Source organism: Nicotiana tabacum, chromosome 19 (assembly GCF_000715075.1).
Source record: "Nicotiana tabacum cultivar K326 chromosome 19, ASM71507v2, whole genome shotgun sequence".
Classification (NCBI taxonomy): Eukaryota; Viridiplantae; Streptophyta; class Magnoliopsida; order Solanales; family Solanaceae; genus Nicotiana; species Nicotiana tabacum.
Window position 1 is genome coordinate 136,029,612 of NC_134098.1, and position 12,146 is coordinate 136,041,757.

General features: G+C 35.6%; 1 protein-coding gene, 1 long non-coding RNA gene and 1 other non-coding gene across 3 annotated transcripts; 2 read left to right on the top strand and 1 right to left on the bottom strand.

Moving 5' to 3' along the window:
• Positions 1–960: 960 nt before the first annotated feature.
• Positions 961–9,090, top strand: LOC107822703 (uncharacterized). The gene is made up of 6 exons (XM_016649263.2): positions 961–1,230; positions 2,161–2,621; positions 4,100–4,410; positions 4,492–4,548; positions 7,125–7,558; positions 8,541–9,090. Exons 2-6 carry the CDS (start codon positions 2,224–2,226, stop codon positions 8,799–8,801), a joined length of 1,461 nt encoding a protein of 486 aa, XP_016504749.1. The 5' UTR covers positions 961–1,230; positions 2,161–2,223; the 3' UTR covers positions 8,802–9,090.
• Positions 9,091–9,590: 500 nt separating this feature from the next.
• TRNAE-UUC (transfer RNA glutamic acid (anticodon UUC)) lies at positions 9,591–9,662 on the bottom strand. Its single transcript has one exon. It is a non-coding gene; the product is annotated as a tRNA-Glu (tRNA).
• A 1,719-nt stretch (positions 9,663–11,381) lies between these two features.
• On the top strand, positions 11,382–12,146 carry LOC142173862 (uncharacterized). Its single transcript, XR_012703223.1, has 2 exons — positions 11,382–11,768; positions 11,912–12,146. It is a non-coding gene; the product is annotated as an uncharacterized LOC142173862 (long non-coding RNA).

Here is a 12,146-nt window from a genome sequence, read left to right on the forward strand (position 1 = left end):
GAAAGTAATAATTTGGACTCTATACCATATTTTACTACAACAAAGATGAAAATTTTAAAATGAGACCAATTTAAAAGCATGTATGTATTGGTTTTAAATGTAGAAGATAGAAATTTATTGGTGTAATTCGAGACAATAGGATGGATTTTGATTCCATATATTTAGATTATTTGTAACCTCTAAGAAGCAGTATGAGGTGTATTGGTACAAGACAAAAATATGTTACTTTTGCTACCACTATAATCAACAGCCTCAAAAGACAAAGAAAATGACAAGAAAAAATGAAGAATCTAAAATACTACAAAAGGAATATAAATAATTAATGTATAGATGGATTTCAAATGATCCAAAAATTACGTGAAGTACGTTTCTGGTTAGCGCATCACCCGCGAAAGCAACTGCATTATCATCGGCAATGATTTTTTTTCTTTCTTTTTAATATTATGTTATATTTCCAAGTAGACTGCACATACTAAGCTATTTTTAATCAAATGAAAATATAAAAAAGGTGTAAGATTCTTTTCTTTTAAAGTACCAACTCTTTTGAAAAATCACGACTACTTTTTTTTAACTATGGATTTCGTATCATGAGAGGTTTATTAATATAAATTGAGTAAAACAATATTTATTGGCATGTTGATTTGAGGTAATCACGAGTTAAATACTCTTACAAACCGGTGCATTATCCATAAAAAGAAATAATAATTAAAAGAACTTTTACTAATTCTAAAAAATATATATAAAAAATTCTTTACCTAAATGCCCACAACAAAATGTAACCAGTACTTTCGCTATCTCATTTTACATGGCATATTTTTTTACCCTAATTTTTTTTATTTTATATTTAAAGATAATTTAATTTAATTTTTTTGTTTTACTCTTTCTTTTTTTAATTTTTTGTTTTTATGCCCGGACAGCATTAATAATGAATCTATATATGTTAAAATTAAAATAGAAAAAAAAAGGTAAAGATTTGTTTCCTGTAAAGGAATCATCAGCTTGTGCTTCTTCCCCAAGCATTCGACAGAAACTGAAACACGTCTCTCTGTCAGTACCCATCCACCTCGTACAGTACGCACCCCCCCCCCCCCCGGGCCCAGGGCACTTTCGCTCCCTCGGCGAAGACGAAAAATCAGGACAGAGTCTGTTGAAAACTTTCCAATTAAACCTTTTCTTTTGATAATCGCAGCTGCAAGGATCTTGGGAGCTTCTTCTATATCTTACACACTGGTATGTTTGATTACTTCTCTTTACCTTTTTGACAGAATTTTGGAATTGGGCTCTTGAAATTTCGGTTCTTTGTTATTACTTTCTTGAATTGGGTTTTCTGATGGGTTCAAAAAGGTTCTGAAGTCCGTTTAATTATATTTGGTTTTTGTGTTTCGAAAGCTCTACTACTACGTTTTACAACTTAGGAGTATTCTACTTTAATTCGAAGTTACTGCTGGTAAATAATTAGTTGTATCGAATTTCCAAATTAACTAACAAAAAAAAAGTTTCTGATTTTCCATAAATATTGAAAAAAAACGTTTGATTGATAGATCAAAAAGGGGGAAAAGGAAAACCAAAGACTCGGCTTTGCTTTCTTTGAGTGGTTGAGAATGAACCTATGGAGCTATTTAGTCAGAACTGTACTGGGCACTGTTGAATCTCTCGGTTTTTGTTTGATTCTGTGTAGAGATTTAAAATAAAATTAAAAAACTAAGGTGGTAGACGGCCAACCAGCTGGGAGAAAAAAGAATAAAATTAGTTTGGGGAGAAAAAGAAAGAAGACGAATGAAGGCAAAATACAAGAGGAATGTAAGGTTGTTCACCTAATTTATTTCGGAAAGCATGGTATTCTAGCCTCTAGGTTCAAAGCATTGGTCAGTCAAAACTATAACAATTAGTAGATATATTTTTATTTCATGAGAAAAAGATGAGTTTTCATTCTAGGGTAACATATTGATATTTTCCTCCAGTAAATGCCATCTGAATTCGGAAGCGATCATTGGTTCTCCCGGTTTTGGCAATGTCCAGATATATTATCTTATTTTTACTTCATTATCTTTTGGAAATAATAAAGGGTTAACCCTGCAAATTGGATATACTACAAAAGAAAGGAAATCTTGTATATCTTGTCTTGGAGTTTCTTATGAGCAATTTCCCCTTCTGTGGCAGGTTATTTACATGGTGTTCTCTCTCATTGTGCTGAGAATGAGTTGAATATCAAGATATTGCAAAATGGGACCTGTATTAGAGAACAAGCAAAACACAGACATGATTTTGGAGGCTTCTGCAAAGAAGCAGAACGGAACTGATTCAAAAGAACTTGAAGCTAGTCATGTAAATTGTGCCAGCAACTATGAAGACCATACCTCGTTTGTTGAACAAGTAAAAGGAGTCCATGGCAGTGAGGATGATGAAATTGATATTACAGAGTGTACAAAACCTGCTAATAATGTGCTGGTGGAATCAGACAAGGAAGAATTGACAGAGAGTTCAAGTTCATTTGAGAGTATTATTTCTGAAGCAGAGAATTGCTGCACAACTATGAGTGATGCCGAGTGTACATCAGAATACAATGGTGATGCTACATCGCGACTAGCATTTAGTGGATTTGGTGACATATTTAGGATGACGTATGTATTACTTCTCCAAGATTCTTATTTCTTGGATAGCCCTATTTTGTTTTTCTCTATAGGCTGCATTTTGGTTTCTGGTGCCTTGAATTTGATGATTCATATGTGAATAAACATTAGAATCCATTGCTTCATTCATCAGAAAAGGAAACTGATTGCAGAACTCAAGCTTTCTTTCTTGACATTTTGTCAGTGGGGAAACTTCAGAAGTCAACTTACTAGCATTTTTAGCTTTGCAAAATCATGCACAAAAAGTTGCCCAGCTTTATTTTTTGTTGCATGATATGAAATGAACCTAAAGATGATTTCTTGAGTATTTTCTTTAGGATTTTATGGCTGCTAATTTTAGACCTTAATGGCCTTGTTAGTGATAACATGTGCTAATCGAGAACATTGCCATCATGCCTAGCAGAGGCGAATACAAGATTTGAAGTTTGTGGGTTCCTACAACGACCTCAAGTAAATATACAATAAGTAATTGGGTTCAAAATCAAATATTTATAGATATTTAATGGATTTTTTAATACATATATAGGGTATGTGCAAAAGCTACTGGGTTCACGGGAACCCACACCTGTTAAGCTGGATCCGCCCCTGATGCCTAGTAAGGGCTATTTTGGATTTGTGGTGGGTTTACTTGTTTGTCACTGATTGTTTGGGCATTTTAGCTAGGTTGAGAGAAAGAGAGAGAGTATTGGCTGACATGTGAATGAGAAATCAATAAATAGTAATACCTTCCAAATAGAGAAAGATGGTAATTGCCATTCTATTTATTCTATAACTCTAACAAAACCTGGAGTTTGCAAAAGTAGAGGAGAGAAATAAACTTTGAAAATCGATGACTGGATGGAGAGTGAGTGGTTACTATTAAAATGTGCTTGACAGAGTCATGCCAGTAAACATGCGCCGGTCATGTGCAGGGATAGATACATCTATTAAAGTCAATTTTCTTGTTACGTTAAAGGAATGGGTTTGTCTGAAGAATTAACTATGCATGGTTTAGTTGTGAAACCTAGGTGGTTTTCTTTTTTGGATAATGGTGATGGTCGGGCCAGCTTGAGCGCACCTCAACTAATTCACCTGGTATATGCTACTACCTTCCACCAATATATGTATTGGGAAACTCTTCAGCCAAAGTTTCGGCATATAGAAAGACTTCACTTACTCACTTAGTGTCACCTCTACTAAGATTTGAACCTTGTTTTCTAAGGTCATTACTGAGATTTTCAACCACGAGGTTACTCTCCTAGGACAGTTGTTTAACCAAGTCTGGCCATGAACTGACTTTTGAGGTTCTTGTTCACAGTCAGAACTAACTATTTGTCACATCCTTGACTTATGTGAAGGTTCATGTGTCAGATTCACCATTCGCTGAGGGGTGGTATAATTCTTTTTGTGGTGTTTTGTCCCTTTTTCAGTGTAAGAGAATGTCTGTAAAAGCCTTAAAATTTACCTTGTACCTTGTTATTGTCCTTTAGGAGGAAAAAGGTGACCCCTCATTGGAGAGACTTTGTACAACCTCTTAGGCAGCGATGCAAGTTGATTGAATTGAAACTCCATATGCTTCAGTCTCGAGCTCGAAAATATGAGAAACAAATGCGGGATATCAAGTGTCAGATGCAGCCTCAGCTGGGAAGTGTTGAATTGGAAGGTTTAGGTTCAAAGTCACTTCCATTTTCTTGTGATAGCTTAAGAGATAAGGTTGTGAAGAGAAAGAAGAGAAGAAGAACTGAAGACACACTGGATATAGCAGCTTATATGTCTCATCATCCCTTGTTTTCTTTCTTTGGTAATATTTTCATTTGTTGTCCTTTAGCCTGATATTCTTATTTTCAATTGCAAGTCATGAATTTATATTTGTGAATTGCAGAAAAGAGAAACTCAATTGCTGATGGTTCTTTTCCGGACAATGAGCTGGGAAAAATAGGTAAGGATGCATACTTTTCTTAATCTTGAGTTGCAATTGCTGTTGTTTCGTGTTGCTTCTTGGTGGAATTTTTTTTTTATAACATCAAAATAGCAATGGATACATTGTTCCTATTCATATCTCTTGCTCACCAATATTAATGGCAATTGCACACACAACAGAGGTTATGTTTGGATGTGTATGAATTGGACCTCTTGTGAGACACGTGCTGTTTGGTTAAGAATTTATACTTATCTCTTGAGTACAAGTATCTTCAATGTTGCACACAGATGTTAAAGATTGTAGGTTTCAAGTTCACGTTGTACTTTTCCTTTTTGAGTTTCTGAGACATGTTGATGAAGTTGACCCCGAATCTTGTGGCCTCTAATTCCACCAAAATGCTATATGTCCTATTTTGCTTCCATTGTGCAGTTAAAATTAATTAGTACTTTCATTGATGGTACAAGATTGCTTGGAACTATGCTTAGTCATTTAGTTAGGTTATGACTGGGTTGGTGGAGGAATAAAACTCATACTTAGCTAAGATTCCTAAAATGAAGGACAACAAAGCACCAAGAACTAAAGATAGTGAGTTTTAGAGGAGTGGCATATGTATGGTCGACGGCACTTGAGGTGACACATATGTGCATGCAAATAAAGAATGCTGCTTGTTGGAGTAAAATTAGTTACAATTATTAGGTTGATGCAGATAAAAGACCAAATTGGGTTATAACACTCTCACATAGGACATAAAAAGGCGTAATTTTAGGCCTTCAGTCTCAAGGGAATTTGAGTTCCCACATTGGTGGGTGATGGGTTACTTGGTCTCCTTATGTGGTCTTGGGCAATTTTCACCTCATGAGCTAACTTTTGGGGTTAGAGTGGCATATGTATGGTCGACGGCACTTGAGGTGACACATATGTGCATGCAAAAATGCTGCTTGTTGGAGTAAAATTAGTTACAATTATTAGGTTGATGCAGATAAAAGACCAAATTGGGTTATAACACTCACATAGGACATAAAAAGGCGTAGTTTTAGACTTTCAGTCTCAAGGGAATTTGAGTTCCCACATTGGTGGGTGATGGATTACTTGGTCTCCTTATGTGGTCTTGAGCAATCTTCACCTCATGAGCTAACTTTTGGGGTTGAGTTAAGCTTAAGGTCCACTTCTTCTCATGGTATCAGAGCCAGGTTCATGAAATGGGGTGTAATAGAAATGATTTCTTAACACGTTTTGACAACGGAGGGCGTCATCAAATAAGGTGGAGATGTTATTTCAATTGATTGGTCTACCCCATGCCATATTTTTGTTCAGAAAATTAAGGATAAAAGAGGAAAACGAATTTCCCATATTCATTAACCTAGAGAAAGCATATAACAAAGTGCCAAGGACTTGGCTTGAGAAGAAAGGGATTTATGTCAAATATGTAAATGCCATAAAGGATATGTCAGAGAAATTGGTCACGAGTATGAGAACTCAACTTGAGGAGATATAGAGGAGTTTTCTAGTTCCGTGGGTCTAGGGATCTGCCCTAAGCTTGTTATTGTATACCCTAGTCAGAATGACCGAACCAACAAGGATGAAATACGATCGTGCTTGCTAATTGTGGACTATATTGTGTTAATTGACTAAACTAGCTAGAGAGTCAGTCGAAAGATGGAACAGTGGTAAAACACTTGAGAGAGTAAGGAAACTCACCAAGTGACCCATAAAAATGAGCCCCGAGCCAGCGCACTTCTATAAATTGGGCCTTGGCTGTCCGGGCAAACATATCAGACTGGGGCCAGGCCAAGGCTTTTCGACCCCTAGTCCGGATCAGCACAGCCCAGATCAGCCCAAAACTACAAAAGAAAATGAGAAGAAATGTTGGAATAATTTGGAAGTAGTTCTGCACCAGGTTATAGATTTTCTGGATTTGTTAGGAGGGACTGGGCGGTGGTGGTTGTTTTGGGATGCTCTTTGTATCATTTTATACCATCTTGGTACCTTTTTAATAAACTTTTACCTTATAAAAATAAATAATTTGAAAATAGTTGAAAATTGTAATTACTAACAACCCCTTCAAAAGATTTGCAATCTCTTGAAATTGATATGACTTCGTTAAGGACAATACAATGGAAGCAAAGGGATTATATAGGCAATATTGCTTAGTTGTGATTTAGTGGTAGTTGTTGTTACACACTTACACTTGGATTATGTTATGTGTTTGTTAAGAGTACTTTTAGTGTCCTTAGAAACCTGTATATTATAGTAGGAATAAGTGATGGAAACTTATGTTTTAAAAAACTCCTTTGCCTTAAAAGGTACCTTAGTTAGTATTGAATGAAGTGGCCCTATATACAACAAAATGGATGCAAAGAATTGATATAGCCAACCCAGTTAGTTTAAATTGAGGCATGGTTGATTATTTGATTCATTTTGACCCCCAACTGTGTATATTCTTCTCATCTTTGAACTCGGTCTAGTACATAATAGTTTTCTTTCGTAAATGATATCCTATACAAAATTACATCTGTTGTATGTGCTTTATCTCTTGTGCTGGTTTTCTTCTAGTTGTTCTGTGCATTTAATCTTTTCACTTCTTAATTCTGTAGCCATCTGCTCTGACAAGAACAATGCTGATGATGAGTTTGAGATTCAAGATGACTTGCACCTACGGCCTGCTGATGGTGATACTTCCTTGGAGAAAATACTCCGCAACATTGGGGTTCTTCAGTCACAAGTTATCCAGCTTAAAACTAGACTTGACAAGGTAACAAGTGAGAACGCTGGAGTGTTCTCAAGCGCTGAGGACCTGAAATCACTTCTACCATGTAATGGTTTGGCCAGCTCAGCTCGGAGTTCTGCCTCTCTTCTGGACAATCGGGTCAAAATGCCAGTAGGATCTTGTGATGTTGTATCACAGCTGATATCTGAGTATAATATGGCTGTGCCTGTCAGTGCAGCTTCAAGCCGTGGAAAAGCGGTGAACATCCCTAATGTGAATGAAAGCAAAGACCGTTCCTTTCTTTTGGATACAAACACCAATGTAAGTACTTCAACATGATTCCCTATTCTTCATTGAATGTTGCTCTCTGGGTACCGTGTATGGGCACTATCATTCATCATAGATCATTAACCCTTCAAAGGAATCTCGTGGTTAACCCTCAGGGGTTGGCCTGGTGGCAATTGACTTGAGCCTTGGGGTTTGCTCCCTTTCAAGGTCTCAAGTTCGAAACCCACGGGGTGCAGGGCCATCGGACTGGGTAAAACCTGAATTAACCGTGGTGCACTTGCGGGAAACTCCTTGCCGAGGGCCTGTGCACCTCCGGGATTAGTCGGGGCTCAAAGAGACTCGGACACCCGGTGCAAAATCAAAAAGGAATCTCGTGGTTTTCAATATAAGTAGGCAAAATGATGGGATGTACTTTTATTCTTTTTCTTATAGATTTCATTTTATGTTCCATTTCTCTGAGTGATCTCTCTTTGTTACTTCCTGCTTTAACTTAGTTAACCCATAATTTTCTAATTGTAATAGTTTATGGTTAAAATAGTTCTCCTTCTATCGTGAAAGCAGTCAAACTCAATACTTATCGCCTGGGAAAAGTTTGGTGGCTTTGGAAGTAGATGTTTATTTTACTTGTAGTGAGGGAGATATAACTGTTCTATCCACTGTTCCAACTAGCAGAAAGCTTGCACATTAGATTTCTACAGGACTATAACCTCGTGATTTGGTTTTTGTGCTTTCTTCTTTTTCTTCTTCCTTAGTTGTCTATTTTGGCATTTGGTCATGATCTCACTGTGCTTTTGGATAATGCAAAATCTCTTCTAACTAAGCATTATCGATAATTATGATGGTCTTAGAAAAAAAGGCTTTGATGAGGCCAAGCAATTGTCTTCTAGCTTGCATTTTTTGGCTAGTCATGAAATATTCTTCATATAGTGTGATGATGAGCTAAAACTTGCTACTCAATTGCTGAATTGATGCTTGTAATATGTCTCGGATTCATGAAATCATCTTTGACGTGCAGCCTGAAGATGGTGTTCTAATCTACTATCAAAGAACGAAGGAAGAGATGAGTAATTTTGAGGAATACAAGATTCATTCTGTGGAAAAGCCTCAGGTTTTAGAGTGTGCGCAGAAGGGTACCGTCCCGACCAGTCTCCCAGATCCAGATCCTGCCCTGGATGATCAACCAACTCCAAAAATTCGTTCTATTTCCAGGCTTACTGCTCCTCCTAAGAGCAAGAAGAGGAAGGCTCGACGGAGAGCTGGTAAACGGAATTACTGATCTTCAGCTTAGCTTTCTTGATTGCAGTATATATCTGATTCAGTGATCTAGTAGAAGGTGATTGAAGTTGATTTCAATTCGTCACTTCTCTTTTGGACATTAAACCAACATGTAAATTTGACTCGAATCTCAACTGTCCTGTAAATGCACCAAAACAACAATAACTATTCCTCAATCTCAAGTTACATTTTTCAGGTAAATAATGTAGTCAAATGCCTCAAGAAACAGCAGGATTGAGTTTGATTTGCTTATTTCTTGTCTTTCTATATCAACACACCAATTGCCCCCTTATCCACTGGTTGTAATTGGAGGTCCATGCTAGTTTCTTGTTCTATTGAGCATAAATATTATCAGAAATTTTAATAAATAATGGAACTAATTAGGATGGGCTTCTGTGAATTAGTGGTTGTAATTCTCGAAATGAGGAAAAATTGATCGTAATTTTTGCAGAATGTCATGCATTAATCTCTAGAATGCCTTTTTAGAAGAAAATTTGAGAGTGACCATATCGAAACTGTGGTTTAAGATTAGAAACATGTCATCTTTGAAATATTATGAAAAATAATACTCTAATCGAAGTTTTATTAATTCCAAAGTTAATATCTATGATAGAATGATATGAAATCATAAATTTTCTATTGGCTTCGTGCGACTGCATAGGTGTGTTCATTTGTCCAAAAAGAAATCAGTAACTGAAATAGAAGAGAAAATTGTAGATGCAACCTAATCTTTTTAACATTTCCTCAAGTAATCTGGATATGGTTGAATAGAAATGGAAACAAAATTGATTTCCGTTACCGGGAATCGAACCCGGGTCTCCTGGGTGAAAGCCAGATATCCTAACCGCTGGACGATAACGGAGTTGTTGAGACCCTCTCTGAGTATAAAATTTATAATGGACAAATAAAGGAAAAACATGAATACCAAAAGGGCCAAATGAAGGCAAAACATGAATACCAAAACTAGAAATGTAAATGCGAAATTGTTTGCAAAATATGTGCATCTTAAACTGATATCCTCTAATGATTAAATATGTAAATTAAGAAAAAATGAACCATGACTTCATCTAATTAGTTGTTATATTGAGTAGAAAAATTGTCAAATGCGTAAAGATGAGAAAGATAATTTTTCATCTTCAGAAAAAGAAAAAAACTACGTTAAACGACCATTTTAGCAAAAAAGACAATATAACTTTTGAGTGGAGGCAGTGTGAATAACATCGAAAGATTGCATGTGAATTCAAATTAAGGAATCATGCTAGTCAAGATTCACTCTACGAAAAATGTAATTTGTTAAGATATGCATATTTGGTACACACTTACACATGCATTAGACAAATACTTTACTACTACTACTATATTTTATCAAGGTTTATGAACTGAGATAACTTTTTTTAATCCATGTTTTGGCATGGATACAATTAATTGACATTTTGAAAACATGTGATACAACAATAAAGTACACACGTAATTTAGATACAAAAGTAGCTAAATACCCAAAATGGTATCATGTAAAAACACATAAATACATTTTCATCAGTCTTTTCTTCCCCAATCTTATCATTGCAACTCTTTATCTGCCATTTATAAAGGTCTTAAGTTATATACTCCTACAATGATAATATACTAAAAATTTTACATCATCAATGTCATAATATGTTACTTGTTATTTATTGTAGATTACCAAATAATATTATTAAATACAATTATTACCTTATAAATGAGTTGATTGTAAAAAAAAAAAAAAAATTACACTGTTAATGCCCATTAAGAATTTATGGGGCAAAAGGCTGATTTGGGGAGGGGAAGCATGAAAGATTGAAATGTAAAAAGAGGTAGAATTGATGTGAGTTGACAATGGTGATTACCTAGTAAATGGGAGACAATGGCAGCCCCATTTTGCACTCTCCCTTTTTTGCTGCAAAAGTCAAAAACCAAATCATAGTTACAGCTACCAGAATCATCATATATAAGTCAAACAAAGTCTCTTTTCTTGTACAGATAATCCATGAGAAAGCAAAGGCAAGTGTGTCCACATTGTACAAGACTGAAGCAAAGAACTTCTCAAACTTTCCTAGTTGGTTAAATGTGGGAATGAGGTAAAGAAGAAAAACAATATATGCCAACTTTCCTCCTTACCTTTCCCTTTTACCCTCCACTAAGTCGTACTAACACCATGCTCGCTCATGCACCCAACTTTCTTTCCTTCTTTTTCTTCTACATAAAAGATACAAAAAGCCGTGAGTCCAAAATTTAAACTCGATAGGTTCAATCTTTTAAAAAATTAATTTTATATTGTTGAACCGACGTATGATACAATAACAATAACAATATACCCAGTGTTATTCCACAAGTAGGGACTCGGGAGGGTGGGGTGTACGTAGACATAACCCCTGACTTGTATGAAATAGAAAGATTGCTTTCGATAGACCCTCAGCTCAAAAAAGGGTTTTTTAAATCATGTTTCAAAAATATGAGAGTAAAAAAAACTAAAATGAAAATATTGAAGAAAATAAAAATAATGACAGCAAAATAGTAACGATACCTCTTATCTCCACATACTCGAACATATTAAGTTTAGTTGTACCCATTGATTTGAGATCCATCCATCTCCTAAAAAAGCTTATATATATAGCTGTATATATCCAAAAATTCATTCAAATCACTCATAAAAAATCAACGGCAAAAATGAATTTATGAACCCCCCATATATTAGTAACTTAAGCATCCACATCATGAAGTGTATATAAGTCTTTTCTGCTAGTTTATAAATTCAATTCATTTTTAGGGTTTTTGTCTTTGTGATCAGTAGAGCCATTTTGGCATTCTGTCCACCTCCATTGCTAGCTCCATATCTTTCAATGAGGAGGGGGCCAGAGTGCCAAACTAGCTCTGCAAATTTCTCTTTGAGAAAACGCTCAAATCATATGCCACAACAACGTAACCCCAGCTTAATTCTTCATTCTTGGTATGTTGCTTAACACGAGCTTGTTTCTTGTTATCCTTCTTAATTTTGCACGTTTGAATTATATTCGGTCTTTTATCACTTTATGTTGACTGGTTATACGTACCTTGGAAAGAATAATAGCTTAGCTTAGTCTTACATTACAGGAATCACCTTGATACGTACTAAACCTGATCGAGCCCAAGATCTTCTTGGAAAACTTGTCTGGAAAATGCGAAAGCTCTTCTTTGTGGCAGCTAGTTATGAATAAAACTAGTGTCCTGTAGTGTTTGGGTCCAAAAATAATTGATGCTTTAGCACCCAGTACTGTCGTCATTGTAACTCTAGTATATATTAATTCTTGCTTGTTAAATTAATTATCTATTTCTTGAAGAGAAGCTA

Excerpts from the sequence above, each read along its gene's own strand:
- LOC107822703 (XM_016649263.2), top strand. The coding sequence starts at position 2,224 with ATGGGACCTGTATTAGAGAACAAGCAAAACACAGACATGATTTTGGAG. Across the intron at positions 4,411-4,491 it reads TCCCTTGTTTTCTTTCTTTG|AAAAGAGAAACTCAATTGCT; the intron begins GTAATATTTTCA and ends TGTGAATTGCAG. Across the intron at positions 4,549-7,124 it reads CAATGAGCTGGGAAAAATAG|CCATCTGCTCTGACAAGAAC; the intron begins GTAAGGATGCAT and ends TTAATTCTGTAG.